The 26421-nt window shown below is 40.9% G+C and overlaps 1 protein-coding gene across 3 annotated transcripts in view; it reads left to right on the forward strand.

The window, feature by feature from the left end:
- The window catches only part of LOC144791099 (dehydrogenase/reductase SDR family member 4-like), a 194971-nt gene that overhangs the window by 100045 nt on the left and 68505 nt on the right, over positions 1-26421 (forward strand). For all 3 annotated transcript variants that reach the window (XM_078665757.1, XM_078665756.1, XM_078665758.1), the window contains 3 exons: positions 14521-14591; positions 15019-15070; positions 25663-25797. In XM_078665757.1, coding sequence (XP_078521883.1) covers positions 14521-14591; positions 15019-15070; positions 25663-25797 — 258 coding nt within the window. The remainder of the gene's footprint in view (positions 1-14520; positions 14592-15018; positions 15071-25662; positions 25798-26421) is intronic.

Below are 26421 nucleotides of genomic sequence, written 5' to 3' on the forward strand. Positions count from 1 at the left end.
TTTTGGCACTCATCCTCTGCTTAAAGTAGAACTATTCTTAGAGAACAGAGCTTCTATTTTTAGGAACTCTAGAGACAATATATTACCTCAGCCTCTAGCATATTTACAAATAACTGTATTTATATGTGATGGAATGGTCTCGCACTTTTCTTTTCTGTATTAAGAGACATTTCATGTGTAATTTTCGCACATCATTCGTGCTGATATATAAGTGCATCCTTTTTAATAAATGATTACACTGCTTAAAATACTGTACCTATACTCATTTTTCGTGTATTTCGCATATGCCATTTCAGATGCAAAAAATTTATTTTGGGGTGGATCGGTATACACATGCTCCGTTAGATATGTTTACTATTGCTTAGTTTAGTAATTATGGACATGAATTCGTGGAGTGGGTGTAGTGTGTTTATCTAGGTACCTGAATCAATATTCCTATTCTTTGCCTTTGTCTGGTTATAAATCAATAATATCCCTACAAGGGCATAGAAAGCCTTTTCATAATTCGGTCATAGCGCATGCTGTCACATTAAGCAAGCCTACTCCTCCAGCCCCCTAGAAAGAACACCGAGTTCTTAAACAAATCCAAGCCTCCAGCAACCTGGGAAATCCCCGCTGCCTTTGTTTTGATTTCGTCCAAGAACTCCTGTAAAGCACTGTAAGAACGACCAGTTCTTAGTGACATCTTTATTGACGTCTTATGTCCATCCTTACGTCAAGCCAGGCACCTTTCAGGTATAAATATACCAACGCTGCCTTAAGCAAACACACGGTGGTAATCCTGTAGCAGAGCAGCTATCTACTTACGAAGAGCCCAGCTGATGCGAGAGCCCACGGACGCTGCCCCTCCCTTTTGACGCGCTGAGAAAGACGCTGTCTTTTCTCTTGCTGAGAAATCCAGCCTCCGGCGTTTCCAGCTTACCCTTGCGGGTGACTGGGATACCGAGTCCTGAGAGAGAGATACCAGCCCTCCTGCCTTCTAATACCCAGGTACTGAACTGACTAAACCCTTACAGAGAATTCTTGAGTCAGATTCTTGGCAAAACAAACTTAACTTAAACTGCTACTTACTTACTCCTTCCCACGTAGTAGGCTTAGGTCAGGTACACCGGGGTAGGCTTAGTTAGAAGCACCAGTTGAGTACGATTAGTCAATGTATATATGTATATATCTATTTTATCCATTTTAAAGTATCATATGGCTAAGAAACCATATCCATGCTTTTACAGTATTATTTCATAATCCTGCTTTTACTGTATGCACTTTACTTAACTATTAGTATTGCAATTGTAGCAATTCATTTCTCTTGTATGAGGAAAGAGACTGCTCAATAAATAACACCTTTTATTGAAAACGCCCGTCTCTCTTTTACTCTGCAATCTGGTGAAACTAAGTACGCACTTATTGACTGAGTGAAATAGCTGTCTTTTGTTTTCACACGACTCTAGAGATACACTCTTATTCAGGGAGAGCAAAGTTGTCATGTTTTATGGTTGTCAGAAACTAAATCCCTTCTTGTCTATCCAGGGAGGTTAAACTCCTCCTCGCTTATTCGAGAAAGTTTCTAGTGAACTCTGAGCTAGCTGGCAAAAAACTTAAGTCTAATATAGTCAGTAGAGACCTAGTTAACCTCAGTCCTACGTCTACACTACTGAATATATTATTCCAATGCGCAGAGCCTATTGGGACTATAGGAACTACACTACAAGCTTATGTGTTCAATTCTTTGCAAAACGATATAATCAGTCTTGATATTACTAATATTAATAATAATAGACTTGGCATTGCTATGTTAACAATACATTGATAAAGAGATCCATTATCAGTTATTTTGTCCAGCACTAGAATGCATATGTTGAAGTAGTCATTTGTGCATTTTAGCTTTCAAAATATGTATTCCACTGTTACTAAATCCTTATTAGTATGCTTTGCAAAGCATTTCACACTTACAACAGGACCCTCATTTGGAAAAGCAATGGTAATGGGTGGAGCTGAATAGAAGTCTGATATTCCACTTTCTGTTTATTTCTTGGGGTCAATCCCACAAAGAAATATGTTTGCTACCACCAGGAAGTGCTTTGGTAATACTGTGATGTATTCCTATAGGTTCTGTATCGATCCCTCTATTCCTGACCCTATTCTGGTTAACAAGTTAACTAGCAGCCATCCCATGATGCAGAAAACCCCCATGATGCAGAAACCGTTATCTGCTTAAGCCACACTACGGCACAGGAACGTGTTATCTGATTAGGTCATAACGCTTGCCATCTAATTAGACAAGCGATATTCCTCCAGCCCCTGATAAGGCATACGGAGTTCTCAAAACAAATCAAACCTATGACAACCTGGGAAAAACCCTGCGGCCATTGTTTTGATTTCATCGAGAACTTCAGCAAAAGAATGTGCTAACGACCAGGTCGTATGACATCCTTATTGACGTATCTATGTCCATCCTTACGTCAATCTCGGCACCTTAAAGGTATAAATATTACCGATATTGCCCTATGCAAACACACGCGGTGGTGACGAGATCGGAGCAGCCAGACTTGCCGAAGCCCAGAGCAGAGCAGACCCCGCTGGCGCAGCCCCGCCTTCCTGACGCGCTGAAAAGCAGACGCTGCTTTCTCCTGCCGAGAAATCCAGCTCCGGCGCTTCCGGGTAGCCCTCGCAGGCAGCCTGGAATATCGAGACCAGAGACGAGAGATACCATGACTCATTCATCCTAAATTCCAGGTACAGAACTGAATAACCCCTCGCAGAGAATTCTTGAGTCAGTCACTTGGCAAAACAAACTTAACTTAAACTGTTACTTTCCATTCCCGCCCACGTATTAGGCTTAGGTCAGGTACATTGGGGTAGGCGTAGTTAGAAACACCAGTTGAGTACGATTAGTCAAATGTATATGTGTATGTATCTATTTTATTCATTTTAAACCTTCATATGGCTTAGAAACCATATAAATGTTTTTACAGTATTATTTTATACTTCTGCTTTTAATGTATGCACTTTACTTAACCATAAGTATTGCAATAATATCGATCCATTTCTCTTGTATGAGAAAAGAGACTGATCAATAAATAACATCTTTAATTGAACACGCCCGTCTCTTCCTTTTCTCTACAATCTGGTGAGACTAAGAATGCACGTACTGACTGAGTAAAATAAATTGCCTTTTGTTTTCACACGACTCTAGAGATACACTCTTGATTAGGGGAGAGCAAAGTTGTCATGTTCTATGGTTGTCAGAAACTAAATCCCTTCTTGTCTATCCAGGGAGGTTCAACTCCTCCCTGCCTATTCGAGAAAGTTTCTAGTGAACTCTGAGCTAGCTGGCAAACCCAAAACTTTAAGTCTAATATCGACAGTAGTAGACCTAGTTAACGTCTGGTCTATGCCTATACTATTGAAGGTATTATTCCAATGCGCAGAGCCTATTGGGATAATAGGAACTACACTACATGGCGCCCAACTCGTTTGGATAAGACGATAAAACGAACGCAAGACATTTAGAGTAACTCAGTCGTGCTTTTTCACTCAGACCCCTTTTTTTCCCATAATACTCCAAAGACGTCTGGAGTGGGTGAAAGGTAATATCCGCCAGACCTCGCAGGAGGGAACTCCTATGTATGGTTCTTGGTTTAGTCAACATTGAAGGATACACTGTTCCAAAATATTGTGCATCTAATCTTTGTTTCCATAAGAAACCTGATCTGCAAACAAAAGAAATAACCTTCCTGTCGGTAAAATGGTAGACAGTGATGATGAAAGAGAGACAGTTAGAATAGCAACTGAACTCGCAGCAGCTGATACTGCTATGCAAGAAGCAGACCCGGGTATAATAATCATCCCGGTCAACACAAGAAAATCTATAACTTTAAAACTTATAGAAAATGGACTGACACCTAGAGGTGGCACAGTCATATTCGTAATAGAGGCACACGAATATCGGCAGACAGAGGTATTCTACACATGGATAAACTTTCCAGCAGCTAACGCTGTAACAAAGGTCTTCCACTATTACAAAACAGAGGAACCTCCTGATGCGTACACTCCTTACGAGGAGGTGGAAGTACCACTTAAATTTCAAGAGCACCTGCTCTTATTTAATGGCGCCCTAAAACACAATAATCACATCACCAGGCTCGGTCCTTTAGGTAGACCAGGAGCAACTTGGCCGGTCCTAGCCGGATACACACCACATCCAGACATCGACGGGATGTCTGCAGCAGAGCTTTTAACACAGCGAAAACAATTAATAAAATTACATAGACAATTAGTCCAATATGTGATGCAGACTTCAACAATCCAACCAGCAATTAAAACTCCAAAGCTGACCCCTCACCAGGGGAACACAAATAAAATTACACCGCAGAACATACAGTCCTGCCTAGGTAAAGTACCAGCTAAACGGGAACAAATACCATTCTGGCTAGCACAAAAAATCACCCAAATAGAGGCGGTGTTTCCAGACACCACCCCGTTAGAAAAACACAGGATTCTGACTATCTGTCTTCCAATGGGAATCGCACCACACGTGGAGGACTGTGACACTTGGGGTACAGTCTTTGCCTCCATTTACACAAAAACACATGGTGTTCCATCCATTTCGGTAATACCAGATGTGCTAAAACAAATTCAAGATGAATACGGTCCAGAACCCGCTTTAACTCTTGGTATGAAATTACTGAAAGACTTCAAGCAGGTCTCGGCTATATTATTAGCCAACATAAAGGGAGAAGCAGCAAACGTGGCGATCCGCCAGAGGTTAAAAGAGACAGATGTAGCAGACCAACCAGCTGAAATTGCCAGAATTATAGAAAAATCCTATGAAGAACTAGGTAGAGATAGTTTAGGTGGAATACCAGTAAAACCACAGCTAATTGAAAGTCCTGAAAAAATATTTTTTAACAATAATTCAACATCACAAAAAAAAAAAAGAGCTGGGATGGAAACAAACAATCCAATCCTAAAGAAAAGAAATTCCAGTCCAGAGGAAGATGTCCTCGGCGGAGAGAAAAATCTCCGAACCAAAGACACAGGTCACCCCAAAGTGACCCCTCTGGGAAAAGATACAACCTTAGAAATAGGGATAATATAAAGAAGCCTGATAGATATCAAGAAATTGATACACGTTCCTCTCAATCTTTTCAGACTTCCTCGCAGAAATCGGAAAGAAGAGGACGATCAGAACAAAGAGAAGAGCACGCCAAGTCCAAAGACAAGGAACCTGCTCATCTAAAAAAGAAATTACAATTTCCAAAAAAGAAGGTAACCAGTATTAAAGTAATTAACAATGCCGAGAATACTGAGGACACAACTGAAAAACGGAGAATGGGCTCAGACAATGCTAGACAGCGCAGCAGAAGTGAGCATAGCTCGCAAAGTCCTTATGAATCATCTGGAGACAGTGGACACGAATGAATATCTTCAAGTGGAAACTGCAGACACCAGAGTTAGCAAACCTCATAAAATATATGAAATAACATTACGTATAGAGGGGTATAAGACTAGAAAAATAAGGGGACTATACTGGGATAATCTCTCCAAGGGCTATGACATCCTTCTAGCTGAAAAAGACTGGCCACCAGAGTTTGTCAGGGACTGCCCTCATGGCGAAGAAATAATTATGCCTGCCTTCTCAAATCATATCCCAATTCATAAAAAATACACACTTGCTAGAAAGTGGGCAGTAGCTCAAGCTCCTGCTTTATATAAAAATCACGTAGGATGGGATGAGGACTCTCCTCCTCACAAAATCCAGTTAAAATCACAACCTACTGCACAAAGACAGTACCCAATTAAGCAAGAAGCTAAAAAACAGGTAAAAGAAATCCTAGATCAGCTAGAATACCAGGGGGTGATTGAAACTTGCACCTCACAAATGAACAACCCTTTGTTTCCGGTCTCCAAACCAGACAATTCATATCGTCTAGTTTTGGATTACCGACACCTTAACTCATGTTGCAAAACTTTTGCAGTGCAAAACTCGCATAGTGCTGCACTAATGAATAACATAGTGCGCAAAAAATACAAAACAACATTAGACATCTCTAATGGATTCTTTTATCAAAACATAGCACCAGAGAGCAGATATTTGTCTGCGTTCTCCATAAATGGCACTCAAAAACAATTCTGTTGGTTATCCCAGGGGTACAAAAACAGCCCAGGAGTATTCTCAGCGAGAGTAACAGAGTTACTACAAACATATGATGACGAAGCATTATCTTATGTCGACGACATATACCTAACAGATGATGACTCGGATACTCACTTGAAGAGAGTGAACACCATAATACTTGGGTTCGCAGCAGAGGGTTACAAATTCAACTTTAAAAAATCCAGAATTGCCCATCTGACAGTCCTGTTCTTAGGATATGAATTATCAAGTGAAGGCAAAAGCCTGGCTGACAATTTCCTAGAGAAATGTGCCGTACTCCAAGCACCTAGAACACTAAAAAACCTACAGTCAATTCTAGGCTTCCTAAATTTCGGAAGAACATACATTGCAAATTACGCAGAAAGGGTCAAACCCCTTTATGATCTAATAAAACCAGATTTTAAAAGAACCAATTGGACTCAAATACACACAGAAATTCTGAGATCCTTACAAACAGACATGTTAATTAAAACAAAATTAGAAACACGTGATAACACACGCAATCTTGTGATTCGAGTCATCCCAGGAAGATGCGGATTCACATACCTGACCTCTAATGAGGGAGAAAAGGTACCAATTGCATTCAAATCACACTTGTACACAGAAGCTGAAAAGAAGTTCAGTATCAAAGAAAACATTGTTCATGCAGTTCAAACCGCAATAGCTAGAGAAAAAGATAAAGCTGACGGTAGACATATCACAGTCAGAACAGCAGAATCAGCCTTTGAGGCACTAACAACACCGTGTAATTTACCAACAACAACATTGAATCCGGAATGGATACAATGGGTGAATTCAATTACAACGGACAAAGTATACTACTATTTTGATCCAGAATTAAAGGAATTAAAAAATCTAGAATATGAAAGAACATTCCCTCTGCCAATCGACATTCTGCCCTTACGACAATACGCTTGTGTAATCTATACAAACGGACATGCTCAACCCTCCGTTTGGGGAGAACAAGCATACAACCCCACATGTGAGATTACAAAAGAAGTGTGGCGCGGAGGTAAACTAAGACCTCTATTAACAAAAACACACTCAGTAGAAACTAATTCAGAACAACAAACTGAAATATTAGCATTGAAAATGGCGCTAGATAATGCGGATCGCGAATTCCCGACACTTATAGTGTCCGATTCATATTACGGCGTCAACTCATATAACAAAGATTTGCAGACATGGATTCAAAACGGTTAGAAAGATGACACAGGTGCAACAATAAAGCAAAAACTGCTTTGGGAACAAATAGTTTTGTTACAAAAAGAACTACCAAAGACTCATGTGACACACTCACTGAGTCATCAGCGTGATGGCGTTCACGTTGCAGGGAATTCATTGGCTGAGACAGCCACAGCGGCAGCAACTAAATCGGCTTCCGTAGCTACAAAAAAGCGTACATTAAAATACATTGACGGTGAAACAGTGCTGGCGGTGAAAACGTCATCAAAAGGCGACTGCTCAGCGCTACCGATCAACTATCCACTCAATTATACATACATAATCGATGCAAACTCCGTCCCTTTTGCTTGAATCCCTGGAGTGGGGGATAGAGTGATTCCAAACATGGACAGGAGAACTTTGTTAATTGCAGACGCACATATGGGTGAGGGTCTCGGACACCTCAAACTAAAAGATTCTCTGGAAGAATTACAATCAAGGTACTGGTGGCCAGGCATGAGCCTGCAGCATCACATTTTTGTAAAAAAATGCCCAAACTGCAACAGAGATCGCAGTGGCGAGAGAAACGGTATACTACCGTGGCGTTTCACTCCAGAAAAGATCAACAGTAAAAAGCAAAGCGTCCGATTAACATATACAGGCTAGTTTCCACTTATAATGTAGATCCTAAGCACTCGGCTGACGTCTGGACTGTTATACAAAGATTTGCGAGTCTAAATGGCATATACGCTAGGATCATGCTACGTTTGACCAATATTTTCACATTTAGCCCTCAAGCCTGTGGGAAAACGTGGTCAAATGAGCATAGCACAGCGGGATTCTTCTCACTTCCTTCCTGAGGGATACGGGATGGTGTAAATAAAAAACCAAGGCAGAAAGCAATCTATAACGGAAAGGATATTAGGTTCAGGAGCTGGGTGGGTCAAACATCTAATAAGTGTCCAACGTAGTCTAAATAACCTGCCAAGAAATTCTCTGAAGGGATTCAGTCCGTACGAATTATTGTTTGGAACTAGGATGTTAGTCTTAGACCTCGACAGTCAGACTTCAGTGGTAAAGGAAAAAAGCTTTGATATCAAAGATCGTTTGGCTATTTTACAGGACTTAAACAAAACAAGAAAAGACCTGAGCAACATAAAGTTGAAGCAACAGCCAACAACCACTGAAGAACCACCACCTGTCCCAGCAAGACCTGTCTGGATTCCAAAAATCGGGGATCTAGTCAGAGAAAAGATCGCGGTAAAGAAGGAATTTGGGCCTTCTTACAGAAAAGCAGATCCTGTCTTGTCTATCAACGGGACAAGATCAGTAGTACTACCGCCGCTTGCTGGTAAAAAGGAGAACCGAGTTGTATCCATCGACCTGGTAAAACCACAATCATGTGGCCGATAACAAATAGTAGGCCAAGTGGACTCCCAATATGTAGCAGAACACCAAGGTTTTCTACCAACACAGAGGTCCTAACTAAGAGGCTAATCACATTCGAAACGCCTACAGAAGAACAACAAGGATTATGCAACAATGCAATGGAACTTAAACCTCTGAAAACCCAAATAAAAACATTTAGCAGAGACACACCAACCTACAATGAAGTAACAAACGAATATGCAAGAAACAGTAATCCTGAAGCAATTGGAACAATTGACAGAACTGCATCCGGCTACTTCATAAACTTTGATTATTCCTCTGAAGGTTTCAGTGAATCAAAAACACAGCCATCAACAAAAACCTTTAAAGATAAAGCTAAAGAACTTTTGAAACAACTGAAAGAAACATATCTGATTTCTCCATGGATCGAATTTTGGGTGGGTTTTGGTGCATTTATCCTCATACTTTGGCTCATCATGGTACTAACTTTGGGACGCTTCATTGAGGGAAAATATGCTAAAATGGACACAGCAAGTCAGAAAATCAACTTGATCCTCAAACCACACACATCTTCACACGTCGAGAAAAGAGAACTTTCTTCAGTCAACTTCACAGCCAATCCTATACCGGGTGGGGTAGCATGGGACAACACTGACTACGAAATCTATGGTCCGGTCGAAATCCTGAAATATCCACACCAAATCAAGATCTCATTGAGTGACTTTGTAAAACCAAGCTCATTTGCTGATGATTGGGACTTTGAAAGTATAAATAATATGATGTCTGACTTAGTGATGTCTGCTAAATTTACCAAACATGATTATTTGCAGGGTTCTACAAATTATGATAGTATGTACTGTTACAACCACTATGGTAACGATTTTCTACATAGATCTGCACAACCTAGAAATGTTTTAAATTATAATCAATGGGAACATTGTGCAACCCCTCCAAAAGGGAGCTCAAGAACCTTTTATGACAAATATTCATACTTTTCAGGTTTTAACACAAGTAATGCTGAAACATTTCATTTCAAATTGTCAAATAAGACAGGGACAAAGACCATGATAACAAACACGAAATTGATATATTCAGACTCATTTTTTGAACAAATGAATACTTTTGGTTTTGATTATTGGGACAAAAATGTTGAAGTAAAAAGTGTTTGGGGTACAAAAGAATGGCAAGTACAAGGTATAGAATCTTTGTTTAGAGCCTGCATGATCCCAGAACAAATTATATTTTTAAATGACACTGTTCAACAAACTACCTGTCTTGGCTTAGCCAAAATCAAAGACTTAAATAAACCGTCTATTCCAAAACCAACAATGAACAGCAATAGCTCTACAGATGAAGAGATAGACGTAAACTATGTATTAAACCAAAACAGAACACATCCTGATTGGAAACAGTGGTTGATCTGGCCCACAGATACTAATAACTGTCAAGACAGATTCCTGAACAAAACACAGGGGTTCAAATTGACCAGGCCAGACCCTAGATATTCCCAAAGACAACACCCAGGAATAATATCCACCTACAGTGTGGGCAAATTATGCCTTCAATGGCTACAAACTTCCACACTGGCAGAAATTAAGCAACACCTAAGTTTACTTACTGATGGTGCTGACTTGCGTGATTTCATTATGGGACCACGCAAACAGCGTCAGAAGCGTTTCATAGCAGCCTCTGTATATGCAGCATACAACGAGGCCTGGAAGGTGACTCAAATTGAAACAGCAGAAAGAATACGGGAAATTGACCGTATTAATTTGGAAAAATCACTTTCTGTAGTGGACAATGGGTTAATGACTCTGTCCTCCAGAATTTTTTCTCTGGACAGCATTGTGTCTTCAGCAATCGACATAATATCGCAAGACTTACTGTTGTTACAACACGGTCAGTCTCAATTGCGTTCTATTGTACAGCTTGGCTGGACGTTACAAAATCTGCGTTCAGGCTATGTGCCTTGGCGTTTAATCAACACAACGTCACTATTCAATATCTTTAACCTTACTGATAAACAAATCAGTATGGCACAGAAGGGTGCTGATTATACAATCCTGAGCATTGAGAAACTCGAAAGATTACCAGTGACAATGTCAGAACGACCTGTCAGTGAATGGATAATACATGGGATAATTAATATTCCAATATCAACCTTCAGGTTTCAATACTGCCAAAAATATATACAGGCTGGCATGTACGAAAAATTGGGAAAAGGGTACATTAAAACAACATGGAACTTGCCCTATTCACATACATGTGTCAGTAATAAAGGACAGAAAGTGTTTCTTAGTGGCAATAATTGTGCAATGTCACTAAGCGGTACACTTCTGTGTAATGGAATTAGTTTGCATGGAGCCTGTGAAGGGAACTCAAATAACCTTTCATGTCACCAGCTAGGCGCACCTGCAACAGAGATAGAACCATTCTTTCAAAGACTCTATAATGGGAGTTACATTCTAAATGTAGATCGCAGATGTTGTAGTCTTATGCCCGGGACTCCTTATCTCGTAACTACGACTGCGAAGGTCAAGTGCTGTGGACACTCATTGTTCCCCAGCTCCTTTCCAGACAGGGAGGCAAGGGCATGGCCCAACTTGAAAATTACTTCTATTCGAATAGATACTTTAAGCAGAATGAAAACAGTGCTTCTTCAGACGCCGACCAGGCTCACGTCATCAAAAGAAACGTATGATCTCCAAGTCGCAAGGACGACTGCAGAGATTCACTCATTGTTATCAACTAATTCCCCCATACATTTCGCAGAAATCCTGAATGAAATCTTAAATATTTCTGATACCAGTGGAGTCTCAAAGGTATTTAAGACAGTATTTTCGATGGCATTAACACCATTCAAAGCCATACTGGGTATTTTTCCAGATTTCGTCCATTCGATTTTTGGCGGACTTCCCCTCATTTTGGGACTAATTGCAGGTATCCTATTCTTGGTCCTAATTTTTCGTTATGGCAAACCGTGTCACAGACAAAACACCTGCGACAAGGGAAGAAACGATCCGAGCCATTGGATACCGGGACCGGATATCAAAAATCCTGGGACTATCCCGGCTTAGAGACCTGAACATGACTTGGTTTCTATCATTTCGACCAATGTGGCATCGATGTGTTTTACCTGTATTAAGGTGCCTGCTATGCGGAGAAGCTTGCGTGTTAGACACCTGTCTGACGCTACAATCGGATGCGCCAATGGATGCAGAAACATTGTTGAGTCCAATAAAGGCTCATGCTTTGTGCTGCCCTCAGCGGCTACCAATCCTGATGACGGCATTCGTGGAAGCTTCACCACTACGATTAAGGGGTAGTGAAGTTCAAGATGAAAGCAGCATCGATCAGGTACGACCTTCTGTCAGCAATCCTAATCAAAACGTCAATGGAGACAATCATGCGCACGAATGCATGGTTATACCTTTTTCCGAGTTAGTGGAACTCTCCCAGGAAGCTGTTGACAGCTTTTTCGACAGTCTAAATGATATGATGTTCTCACCAGAGCAGAAATAGAGACTTTTGAGCAAGCTAGCACACGGCGTTCCCAACACCCTGAATTTGGCCTTCAACTTTAATAATAAAGTCACATGAACAATTTTCCCGACAGTTCACGGACAGCAATTTTTTCAGCAGCCCCAGAATATTTTTACAATTTTTCGGGACACTTGTCTTCTGCTTAAAGTAAGAACTATTCTTAGAGAACTAAAATTTCTATTTTTAGATACTTTATAGACATTAGCTGCCCGCTGGTATGTTCATAAATATTTTATTCTGTGATGGAATGGTCTCGAACCTTTTTTCTGTATTAAGAGCCATTTCCTGTGTAAATTCTCATATACAAACTAGTGATAATGTATAGATATGCGTGATTACTTTAGCATTATTCTACAGCTTGAGTGCATATAATACATGTGACTGCCCTTTTTCGTATATTAGATAATTTCAAAATGCATTTATGTATTTTGGGGTGGTAAGGTATACACAATACTCTACAGTATGTTTTACTATGCCTAGATTCGTAAATATGTCCATAGTTAGCGTGGAGTGGGTGTGATGTATTCCTATAGGTTCTGTATCGATCCCCCTATTCCTGACCCTATTCTGGTTAACAAGTTAACTAGCAGCCATCCCATGATGCAGAAAACCCCCATGATGCAGAAACCGTTATCTGCTTAAGCCACACTACGGCACAGGAACGTGTTATCTGATTAGGTCATAACGCTTGCCATCTAATTAGACAAGCGATATTCCTCCAGCCCCTGATAAGGCATACGGAGTTCTCAAAACAAATCAAACCTATGACAACCTAGGAAAAACCCTGCGGCCATTGTTTTGATTTCATCGAGAACTTCAGCAAAAGAATGTGCTAACGACCAGGTCGTATGACATCCTTATTGACGTATCTATGTCCATCCTTACGTCAATCTCGGCACCTTAAAGGTATAAATATTACCAATATTGCCCTATGCAAACACACGCAGTGGTGACGAGATCGGAGTAGCCAGACTTGCCGAAGCCCAGAGCAGAGCAGACCCCGCTGGCGCAGCCCCGCCTTCCTGACGCGCTGAAAAGCAGACGCTGCTTTCTCCTGCCGAGAAATCCAGCTCCGGCGCTTCCGGGTAGCCCTCGCAGGCAGCCTGGAATATCGAGACCAGAGACGAGAGATACCATCCCTCATTCATCCTAAATTCCAGGTACAGAACTGAATAACCCCTCGCAGAGAATTCTTGAGTCAGTCACTTGGCAAAACAAACTTAACTTAAACTGTTACTTTCCATTCCCGCCCATGTATTAGGCTTAGGTCAGGTACATTGGGGTAGGCGTAGTTAGAAACACCAGTTGAGTACGATTAGTCAAATGTATATGTGTATGTATCTATTTTATTCATTTTAAACCTTCATATGGCTTAGAAACCATATAAATGTTTTTACAGTATTATTTTATACTTCTGCTTTTAATGTATGCACTTTACTTAACCATAAGTATTGCAATAATATCGATCCATTTCTCTTGTATGAGAAAAGAGACTGATCAATAAATAACATCTTTTATTGAACACGCCCGTCTCTTCCTTTTCTCTACAATCTGGTGAGACTAAGAATGCACGTACTGACTGAGTAAAATAAATTGCCTTTTGTTTTCACACGACTCTAGAGATACACTCTTGATTAGGGGAGAGCAAAGTTGTCATGTTCTATGGTTGTCAGAAACTAAATCCCTTCTTGTCTATCCAGGGAGGTTCAACTCCTCCCTGCCTATTCGAGAAAGTTTCTAGTGAACTCTGAGCTAGCTGGCAAGCCCAAAACTTTAAGTCTAATATCGACAGTAGTAGACCTAGTTAACGTCTGGTCTAGGCCTATACTATTGAAGGTATTATTCCAATGCGCAGAGCCTTTTGGGATAATAGGAACTACACTACAATACCTGGAGGTAAAACAATAATGGAGTCATTCTCCCAGCATTTTTTTAAAATGTCTCACTAAGTTGCAGGGTTAAAAGTGCAAATTATGTTACTGATAGTTTTTGCAAACTAATGTGCTGAAAAGTGCATAGAGATGTTTATATTGTATTTGCAGGTGCACTTCATGATCGGAGTAATGATATATTTTGTGTGGTACAAAAAAAAGCCCAGGGCAAAAGCATAATGAATTCCTCAACTCATTGTAAAATCAATTTGCAAGCAGTAATCTCCAATCAGCCAATTGAGCAGGGCTAGTGATTTGACCCATGACCCAATTAAAAAAAATACACATTCAAAATCTGTATTTGTCCCCCTTTCATTGTTTCCTTTGTGGTTTTAGATTTTGCACACAAATGTAACCACGATGTTCCTGTTGGTGAAGCAGGTCCTTCCTCACATGCAGAAGATTGGGTAAGGTTCAGAAAGCTGGTGAATGAAGAAACAAAATCTGATATTGAGGTGTTACAATGTTGTCGCTCAGCGGTATGATTATTTTAAGTCTGATGGTTTCTAGAGGAAAGGTTGAAGAAGATACACATTAAATATATAGATAAATCATGGGAGTCAATATTTACAGATATATAAATATAAAGAAAGAAGGTGACTTTGAAACTTGTAATGTAATGATGTAGACACAATTTGTATGAATTTAAATAAGTGTTTTGGAAGTCTCCCCCAAAATATATGAGCACATGTAAATAAATTAAAGAAAGATGCATAGATGCACACACACACACACATACACACAATCACACAACCAATCACACATAAAGACACACACGAATACACACACACACATCACAGAGACCTTACCATCATGCACTTCTCTGTTTTGCAGGAGTGGATCCATTGTCCTAACTTCATCCACAGTTGCCTATTCATTTGTCCCAGTAAGTATGTTTCAGTGTATTTAGTGGCTATGGGTTTAGAAGGACAGGAAAGGGAACTGTGACAGTGGATCCCATTCACCAAACTCTAAATAAAGCTGTTAGGCCCTGCTTATGAGGGGGTTAGTGCTTTCTGACAACTGTGCAAAATCCTTTTTGCGTAGGGGTCAAAAATCTGAGTTGTGTCTCACCCTTAATTACATATTGGCAGTCCAAACCAGTTGGAATTTTAAAGGGGAAACGTTTACGGTAGTTAGCATAACATGATATTCCCAAAAAACTAGGAATATGTGATAAATGAGACATCTGATGAATTCCGAACACCTTAGTGTTGGATTTTTATTGGATTCAACAATTATCACATCTGACTCAGGCCACTTGTGATCATGCTCCTAATAGTGGGATTTGCCTACAACATTTTGGCATTATGATTCCTCCAATTATATGTTAACAAAAGTGATTATAAGCCCTCAGGACTTTCTCCTGGATGTAGTGCTGTCTTGGCAATACACACTCACACCATCTACCATCCAGTACTCTTACAAATTAAAATAACTGCATTAGGGTTTGATAAGAAGACTAAATGCTTGGTAACCCAATCTATATGCTTCGTTCAGGAGCACCCTAAATATTGATAAGCACATTCCCTCGTTGCACATCTATTCAAGACCATCATATATCTTGCCATTCATTATCTATCTTCATTCATACCACAAATTCTTTGGAAACTGTCTCCTCTTTCCATATGACTCATATGAGCACCTTAAGGAACAGTAATAACTCCAGCAAAGGTAAATTCTTACAGTCACTAAAATAATCTGAGCTCAAGCCCCATTAACAATGGCCCAGAGCAAACAAGTTTAACTTAGGACAATGTGTAAATTATGTATGCAGTACAAAAACATTAATAAAGTTCAAATACCAAGCAATATAAGTCCCAAACTAAATTATGAAAATGACATCAACACAACAAAAATGCAACATAGACAGACAGGGATGTGAATTTTTAAAGATTTACTGGCAGATGCATCAACGTAGCCTTTTGCTATTCCTAAATAGCGATTTTTAAGGAATCGCTTTTTAGGAATAGCAAAAGCCTATGCATGTAGGAATCGCTATTAAAATAGCGATTCCTTAACATTCCTTAATTGCTACTCGCAAATTGCTTGTCGCAATTAAGGAATGCTGTCCCATTCATTCCTATGGGCCTACAGGCCCATAGGAATGTATTGGAGATTGCATGAGCAATTAGTGAGTACCAGTAGGTACTCGCAAATTGCTCATGCAATATCAAGGGTGCAAGGGTGTCAAAATGACACCCTGTTGCAACCCTGAAATTGATCTATGCACATATGTTGCACACACACATGCCCTAAGGGCATGTGTGTGCGCAACATGAAACTTTAAAAAATGCACAAAAGTGCTTTTTTCAAAGTTTTAGCAAATTACCATGAAGTCCAACTTCATGGTAATTTGCTCCCCCTATTAGCGAATTCGCTATTTTTTTTTACTTTCATGCATTGCATTTAAGGAATCTCAATTTGGGATTCCTTAAATGCAATCGCAATTTAAGGAATCCCAATTTAGGGCCATATGTATCAAGCCGTTTTTGAATCGCAAAGGCCGAAATTCGCAGAATTTCTGCCTTTGCGACTCGCAAACGGCCATTTTGCATGTTTTGGGATGTATGAAACAGTCCCAAAATAAGGAATTGCAAAGTTGTGCGATTCCTTATTTTGCCATATCATTTAGGGAATTGCAATTTTGCGATTCCTTAAATGCTATGTATGTACCATTTTTGGCTAGCGAATTATGGTTAAGAATTCGCAAATTACCACCAACTTTTAGTTGATGGTAATTTGCGAATTCTTCAAAAAATGCATATTTTGGCATTTTTTAAGGTGGCATGTGATGCACACACATGCCCATAGGGCATGTATGTGTGCCATATGCACACACATGTACATTTCAGGGGTGCAGCAGGGTGTCTTTGAGACACCCCTGCACCCTTGCAATATTTCTCAAATTGCGATTAGCAAATTGCGAATTCGCAATTTGAGAATTATTTCGCAATCATTCCTATGGGCCTCCTGGCCCATAGGAATGCATTGGAAATTATTCCTTAATTGCGAATTCGCAAAATGCGAATTCGCAAATAAGGAAGATTAAGGAATCGCTAAAAAATAGCGATTATTTTCATACATACCATTTTGCAATTCCTAAATAGCGATTCCTTAAAAATCGCTATTTAGGAAATGCTAAATAGTTTGTTGATACATATGGCCCTTAGAGATTCCTTAAATTGCGATTTTTGCATTTGGGACGATGCATCCCAAATGCAAAAATACCGGGAGCAAAGGTGCAGATTCTGAGAATCTGCCCATTTGCTCCCAGTATTTTCTTTGATGCATCTGCCAGTTAATTGAAATTAGCACCAAAAAGCACAAAAGTCAATGGTAGTAAATGATCACAGTACACCAGAACCAAGACGAAATTTAAGGCCAACCGTGATGGAGCCCAGGGAAAATAAACAATGTGACTAAGTGGCTTTGTTCCTGTGAATGTTTGGAAGTCAAACATTTTAAATAAAATTCAATGCCCTAATCCAAAAAGGATATTTGTCCTTTTTTTTTTAAAGAAAATGCTGTCTCTCCATGGGAAAAAATTTAAATTGTATCCGCAGCTGAGTGACTATTAACGGATAACTGCCACAGATTAGCCCCATTGACACTGGGGAGCTTTTTACATTTTTGCTTGAAAAAATTTCCAGTTACCAAAACAGAATATTAAGCTGCAGCCTTTCAGAGGGGGTGAATCTGATGCAAACAAACAGTTTTCACAAAAGTTTTCAAACATTTCCACAAAAGTTTTCAAACATTTCCACAAAAGTTTCAAAACTTTTTCCAGGTGCCCAAGCAACCACAGAAGGAGACTTCTAAGCCCCAGAGGACCTATTAGGATGTGGTGAGGGGCACCAAAAGACTCTGAGTATACTAGGAAAAGGCAACAAGCAAAGGTTATTTGGACCAAATATAGAGTTGTAAATATTGGGAGATAGAAATATCGGGGGAAAATATTGTGATGCAGAAATATCATAGTTAAGTATATAATTTTTTTCGTGTAAAGAATATCATTGTTAAGAACATTATTGTTGTTAATGTAATTTTCAATAATACAGACCTAGAAAAATATCATTTTTTATTATCTTAATGTGTTTTAGATTGTGTATTAATGTTATGTGTTATTATTCTTCATATAATTGTCAATAATATATTTGAATATACTTTGTAATTTTAAGTGATTTTTAATTTAATTGCTAATAATAATTTATAGTGTTGTAGCGGTTGCTAGGTTTGTAGGGTTATTGGGTGGGAAGATAATTTAGTAATTTGTAATAAAAAATAATAATTAATGTATTAATATTAATTGAATTGATTATGAATTATGTAAATTGTGTAATAAGTATATTTTTAGTTATATTTTATTTGAAGCCTGCTGGGTTTGTAGGGATATGGGGCCTGATTACGATGGCGGTCAGCCTGCACACCAAGAGGCCATCAGTGGTGGTCCAACAGCCCTATGGTCCTACCACCGGATTACAATTCCAGCAGGCAGAGCCACAGCGGTCAGAGAGAAGACCAACGCCTGCCTCCAACAGGATCTGAGATTCCACCGGGGCAGTGTTCGGAGTCCTGTTCCTGAATTGCGGCAGGGCAGAGGCAGGCACTGCTGTCGGGATTACGATATCCCATTGCAACAGCCTTTTAAAGGAGGGAAGACTGCCATGAAGAGAATGTCAGCAAGGGACATCGGGGCCCTCAAACAGGGCACATCTCAATCATGTTTCACATGTAGTGTCCCCACTCACATCCATGCACCGTGTGCCATGCACGACATGGTGCATGGCACACGGTCCATGGACATGCAGGGGGTGCTCAGTATCATGGTGGGTTCTGCTGTGTCCCTTTCGTTGACCACAGCACAAGCCACCGTGATATGGAGCACTTTCCAACCACCAGCAAGGCGGTCATCTCGAAATGCGGCAGTCAGACCATGGCATGCTTGTCTAATAACCGCTGCAGCAACGTATGGCGGTCCAACCGACCGCAATCGTAATCAGCCCCATAGGGTGGGAAAGTAAGTAATAATGAATTAGTTCATTCATTATTAATTATTTAATTAATACTTAATTGTGTACATTAGGTAATACTGATTTATTTGAGTAATATTTTAGTTGTGAGTAGCTACGTTTTTCGGAATATAGGGTAGGACATCAAATAAAAAATAATAATTATTAAATAAATAAATATTAACTGTTAAATAGTTAGTTTATTGATTATCGATTTTGTAAATGTTGTAAATTGTGCCATACCTCTTTATTTAGTTATATTATAAATGTGGGCTGCTAGGTTTGTAGGGGTACAGTGTGGGAAGTTAATTAATAAATAAATACCTTTTTAAATTGATAATTATTACATTGTTTAATAATTATGTAAATTGATTAATTGTAACAAATATATATAAAATCAAGTACATTGATACATTTTAATATATATATATATATATATATATATATATATATATATATGTACATATGTATATATATGAACCATATTTCCATCATCATTCTTTAGCTCACTCCACCACCCCAGTTCAGACATGGCCATATGCAAATCTTTCTGACCCTGTGCCTCATGGGAACAGTCCAGCCCGAACTGCCAAGCCATATCTTCCCTGGACCGGAAACAAGCCTCCTGGGACCGGTTTCGGGTTCATAACCCTCATCAGCCAAGATATCTTGAATCCAGTGGCAGAGTGAGCAAGGGACCCACGTCTGGGCATACCCTGCCAACTCAGGGCGAACAAAGCGATACCAAAGGGGATGATGGACGGAGCGTTTGAGCAAATCAAACACTCACACCCAGTCAACTGATCTGGATTTAATCCATCATCATTCTTTAGCTCACTCCACTGCCCCAGTTCAGACATAGCCATATGCAAATCAGTCTGACCCTGTGCCTCATGGAATCAGTTCAGCCCGAACTGCCAAGCCATGTCTTCCCTGGACCGGAAACAAGCATCCTGGGACCGGTTTCGGCCTTTCAGCTCTCATCAGCCAGGATAGCTTGATTCTAGTGGCATGGAGAGCACGGGACTCACGTCTGAGCATACCAGTCGCACTCGGGGTGACAAATGTAAAAACAACAGTTGATGGACAGAATGTAGAACAATGTCATACATTCACCCCAGTACAGAGATCTGGGCATAAATCCATTGCTTTTTTGCTCACCATGCCATTCGAGTTTGAACCCAGCCATATGCAAATCAGTCTTGACCCTGTGCCCCATGGGAACAGTCCAGCCCGAACTGCCAAGCCAGGTCCTCCTTGGACTGGAAACAAGCATCCTAGGACTGGTTTCGGGCTTTCAGCCCTCATCAGCCAGGATAGCCATATCCAAGAAGTGGAAGAAGAATTCAAGATACCACCATTATCAAAAATCTAAAACTTAGAAGAAATACCAACATCTTCCTACACTAAATCCCACCTTAGAAATACACCTAAGAACTTAAAAAACATATTCATATTATTGGTCTTGTATAACCGAGCTGGGTGGGTTTACATATTGCAAGGTAAAGAGCTTTATCTCAAAGAGAAAGCAACAGTCTACCTCTTCACAAGGAAAGTATGCTGTTTGATGCAGATTGTAACACAGTGACTGCAGGACTGACGATGAATTTGCATATTGCTAAGTCACAAGCACAAATCAGTTGAAGTAGCAGGAGATGGAAACCAACCTTCAACAGTGGTGCTTCACTCTAATATTGAATGTAATATTACAGAAGCAAAGACACTTGGAATCATATTATTGTCTGCAATTATTTCATCTGCTTTTATATTGCCAGGTAAGTATTAGGATCATTCTTAGGTAACCAGTACGGCTAGGCTGAGGGCTTGGCTAAAGTTAGTCTAGGATTAGGGTTAGGGCTAGGGAAAGCTTTAGAGCCAGGGTTAAAATGTAGGCTATGTTAGCATTCAAGGTAGGGTTAAGACTATGAATATGGTTAGGGTTAGAGCTAGGCTTATCATTAGAGAAAATGTTAGGTTTTGGGGCTAGATGTATGGCTGCAATTAGGACCATGGCTAGGGTTAGGGCTAAGGTTAGCGTTTGAGGTAGGGTTAGGACTATGACTAGGGTTTGGGCTATGGTTAACATTAGAGATAGGGATACGTTTATGGCTAGACATAGGGCTAAATTTAGGAGCATGGCAGGATTAGGTCTACGGTCAGCTTTAGAGCTGTGGGTAGGATTAGGGCTAGAGTTAGTACTAGGGTTAGTACTATGATTATGCTTAGGGTGGGGAGCGCACATACATTATATACAATTATTTTGACCACCTAAATTGTGAGTACATGCCAAAAAACTACATATTGAAATACAATATAAAAGTAGATGATATAGCGGTAATATACATTACTCCTTATGAATGAAGATTTATATTTTATCCATTGTTCTGGATTGGATATACATACAGTATTATGGTACCACATATAATAACATACATTCCCTCCAATATATACCTGAGCCAAACAGAAATTGTACAGGAGTAGAAGACATGCATGAACACTAGAATACTTATGCCCTAGATGCTGCAGGTGGTATAATATGCTATGTTATGTAATACAGATACATAAAGCTCACTATCACCCTGGAGGGTATCCTGGCACTGAGTAGGTGTGACTCTAGAGACAGTGAGTGCCTAGTAGGACTACTCAAAATACCGGGTCTTAAGATTTTTGTGGATTTCAAGACGTAAGGAGGAGGCTCTTCTGTGTAGCGGCAGATCATTCCACACTTTAGGAGGGATATAGACAAACGCTTTATTGACAGCTCTGGTTTTACGAATGCGTGACATTTGTGGAAGTAGGAGTCCACATGAAAGGTGTCTGGAAGGTTGGAGAAATCAGACATGATTGCTGTGATTTGCCAGGCCAATGTTATGTAGTGCCTCAGAGATGGAGTGAGGAGTTTCAATTGTGCTCGTTTGTGAATGGGAAGCCAGTGGAGCTCCTTCAGGTGTGGTGTGACGTGAGTGTGGCATGGGAGGTTGAGAGTGATTCTGGCCACTGAGTTCAGAATGGTCTGCAGACTTCTGGTGAGTTTTTTGTTGATCCCTGCATAGAGGATGTTTCCATAGTTCCTTAATCATCTTCAGGGTAGGGAAGCATCAGGCGGTGACGGCATTGACTTGGGTGATTATGTTGTTTGCTGTCAATGATGATCCAGGTGAAGCCTCACTGTATTGTGCCTCAAAGATCATGAATACGGTCTTGTCGGTGTTCAGCTTTTGACAGTTTCTCTTCATCCATTGCGCAACTTCAGTCATGCTGGCACTGAACTTGATCTGGTTACTGGGTGTCTTGTCCAGAAGGGAGGGAATGAGCTGCTTGTTGTTGGCATAGGAAAGGACATTGATATTGTATGAGTGGATGATGTTGCCTAGAGGGATCACGTATGTGTTAAAGAGGGTCAGGCTCACAGAGGATCCTTGCAGAACTTCGTAGATAAGGTTGCGGCATCCAAGGTGTAACGTTCATGGCTGTCTGATTGGGTCCTTCCTGTCTGGAAGGAGCATATCCAACAGAGGGCATGTCCTTGGATTCCGATGTTGTGTAGGCCTTCGATGAGGATGGGGCGGAAACTGAGTCAAATGCTGTAGAAGGTCCAGGAGGATGAGGGATGTTGTGTCTCTTCTGTCCAGAATCAACCTTATGTCATTTGTGGCAGGAATGAGGTCAGTTTCATGCTGTGGTTGGTTTTGAAACCAGACTAGTGGTTTTGAGAAGTTGGTGGTCACTGAGGTATTCGGTCAGGTGTTTGCTGATGATTTTCTCTAAGACTTTGGTAAGGAATGGTGGCAGGGAGATTGGTCTGTAATTGGCAAGTGTTGAAGGGCCCCCAGAGAGTTTCAATTTCAGTCATGCTGGCACTGAACTTGATCTGGGTACTGGGTGTCTTGTCCAGAAAGGAGAGAATGAGCTGCTTGTTGTTGGCATAGGAAAGGACATTGATATAGTAAGAGTGGAAGATATTAGCTAGAGGGATCACATATGTGTTGAAGAGGGTCAGGCTCATGGAGGATCCTTGCATTACTTCGTAGATAAGGTTGCGGCATCCAAGGTAACCCTGGGCATAGTTCGCATATTAGCACTACGCATAGGGACACGAAGTGTACTTCGCACTGCGCACACTACGCGTAGCTACACAAACTGCGTAGTGCGGTAGGGAAAATGCTGTTCGCAATGATTGCACAGTGCCGGATGCTTGTCCGCACTGTGCAATCATTGCAAACGGCATCATGCACAGTGCGAGCGTTCGTTTTCTACCGCTCAAGTAGACTTGTACTTGGGTGGCAGCTTTCTCAACGCGGACAGGTAGTTTCTCATCGCGAGCGGTCGCGAGCATACGCAACCAATCGCAATGAGAAACTTGACCTCCTGGGGTTGAGAATCTCGCCGGGAGGTTTATTTTCCACGTTTGCAATCGGCAACTTGATGTTGCCGATCGCGAACGAGGAAAATGTCTTGCAGGGATGTTGATTTTGCTCGCTTCCGGTCGCCAACCTGGCGTTGAGGACCGCGAGTGAGCAAAAAATGCCTGCTATGCGTTTTTGCACTGTGTTACGTGCGATTCGCGTTGCATGTAGTTGCGCAAACTACGCACACTCTGTGAGCGAAGTGTAGTTTTCCGCCGAGGCCAAATCGAAGTTGTATAGTTCTAGGCTGACTGATTGGGCTGTTCCAGTCTGGAAGGAGCATATCCAACAGAGTGCAAATCCTTGGATTCCGAAGTTGTGTAGGCCTTCGATGGGGATGGGGTGGAGACTGGAATAAATGCTGTAGAAGATCCAGGAGGATGAGGGATGTTGTGTCTCTTCTGTCCAGAATCAACCTTATGTCATTTATGGCATGAAAGAGGTCAGGTTTCATGCTGTGGTTATTTTTGAAACCAGACTGAGTGGTATTGAGAATTTGGTGGTTACTGAGGTATTCAGTGAGGTGTCTGCTGATGATTTTCTCTAAGACTTTGTTCAGGAATGGTGGCAGGGAGATTGGTCTGTAATTGGCAAGTGTTGAAGGGTCCCCAGAGAGTTTTTTCAGCAAAGGGAAGACAATTGCGTGCAATTTTCAAGCATCTGGAAAGGTTGCAGAAGAGGTGGAGCCATTCAGAATGGGTGTGAGGATGGTGCTGATGGGTTGCAGTCCTTTGGAGTAGGCATAGTTGGGACAGGGGTCCGATGGGACCCCTAAGTGGAAGGTCTTTATGGTGGCAGCCATTTCTTCTGAGGTGATCACAGGCTAAGTGATTAGCATTTTTTTTTTTTTGCAGAGTTTTATATAGCGCGAACTAGACCCGAACCGAATCAGGTATCAGAGCGCTTCACATATTTTTCCAGTTACGTTACATTTTTTTACGTTTCCAGTTACGTTTCCAGTTACTTTCATTTTAGGCACGGGGAGATTAAGTGATTTGCCCAGAATCACAGGAGGTTTTGGCGTCGTTACCGAGACTCAAACCCAGATCCCCAGGTCCGAGGTCGAGCGCCCTAGCCGTTAGGCCAACTCCACTCCTCTCCCCAAGAGCATTGCTTCTTTGGATAGGATCGGGAGGTGTTTGGCGAGGTCTGTTCGCTCTGTTGTGGGCTGGACCTTCTGTAAAAGGCGGTGATCTTGTTGCTGAAGAATTGAAAGAGAATGTTGCATAGGTCCTGTGAGGGAGTGATTGAGTTGGAGGGGGCGATAGTGAGGTGGAATCTTCTGCAATTAAAAGATGTATTTGCTTCTGTTGGTTTGGCAATGATACAGTACACCAGAGTGGCACATTTGGTGGTCCGGGTCCGGTAGTAGTGTCACAGGGTGGATTTGGATGTGTTCCTGTGTACATTGTCCTGGATCATTCTCCATTTGGGCTCCAGTTGTTTGCCATTGCATTTCATCAGTCTGAGTTCCCCTCTATGTACCAACTGCCCTGGGGTCTGGAATGTATTGTACTTTTGTGCTTGAGGGTGGCCGAGAGTCAGTGCAGGAGGTGATAAAATTGTTGAAATTCTTCATGGTTATGGTGAGGCTGTTGCTGTGTTTGGGTCCATAGGTGTTGAGAGTGGTGTACCAGTCTTTGTCAGCCTTGCTGTTCCAGTTTCAGCTGGCTGGTCCGCTGGTGGTGCATATGCCCTGGACGGGACAGAGAAGTAGAGTTGCAGGAAGAACTCCAATAGCTCGACTGGCTAAATGAGAAGGGGGACCACAAGTCTGACAGTGCAGGAGCTCTGTCATTTCATGCAGGGGTTCTGAACCACCAAACTCTAGATGAGGCTCTAAGTTCAGTAAGTCAGTAATATCTATTTTTAGTTTCAAGGGACCTGATTCACAATGTTTCTTGTTACATAGACCCAATTTATGTTTCCCCTTCTATTACTTCGATATATATATATTTCAGAATGGAAATCCTGACTCTGCGCATCTTGATGTTTCATTTTTGTGTAGAAATCACAGATTGTGAGTTGAAATTGGGCTTCTTTTTTTCTTCCTGTAACAGACTTTAGGCCCCTATTGTGTCAGTAAGACTGCCCTTACTGGATTGACCAAGATTTTGGCATCGGAATTATCTCCAATGAATATTCGACTAAACTCACTGGCACCTGGAGTTACCCGGACCAACCTTAGCGCTCCTGTAAGTATAATCAGAGATGGGATTATACAACTGGCGAAGGAGAGATACATATTCTTGTGAATGCAGACAAAGCACAGAACTATTTAAAAATGTCTTCTATTGAGGACACCTTTGCTCTAAAAAAATGCCTCTTGATCTCGCATAACTGTAAATGCTCAACGCTTCTCTAAATGAATTTGGAGGAAACTGAAATTATTCGTTTCCGCAGACAAATTTCTACTGAGGTACTAGAGAAATGTCTCAAAATCACCATAGCAAGCTGTAGTTTTCAAACCTTGTCTCAGTACACACAACAATCATATGTGTGCACTGGATGCACTTTCATACAAGTATTGAGACCTAGAAAGTAACTCTTTAGTCTAGAGGGGTGCATTGAGGTACACCTTCTTTTCAAAGTGTGACTACCATGTGCACGTCCAACTGCACGGTCCTAACAGTAGCGGTAGTGAAAATACTACAATAGGAGGGGTCATTTTTTTGTCTTTTGAATGCTAGTGGGAGTTTCCTTCTGGCGTCTCTCACGTTTTTAAAAGTTGTTCTGTCATTCCCCTACAACAGAGTACTTCCCCCATCTCTAAGGAACATGGATAAAGGTGTCTGTTTCTTACTTTTGTAGGTAAAGGA

This window comes from Lissotriton helveticus, chromosome 11, assembly GCF_964261635.1.
Source record: "Lissotriton helveticus chromosome 11, aLisHel1.1, whole genome shotgun sequence".
NCBI classification, from domain to species: Eukaryota; Metazoa; Chordata; class Amphibia; order Caudata; family Salamandridae; genus Lissotriton; species Lissotriton helveticus.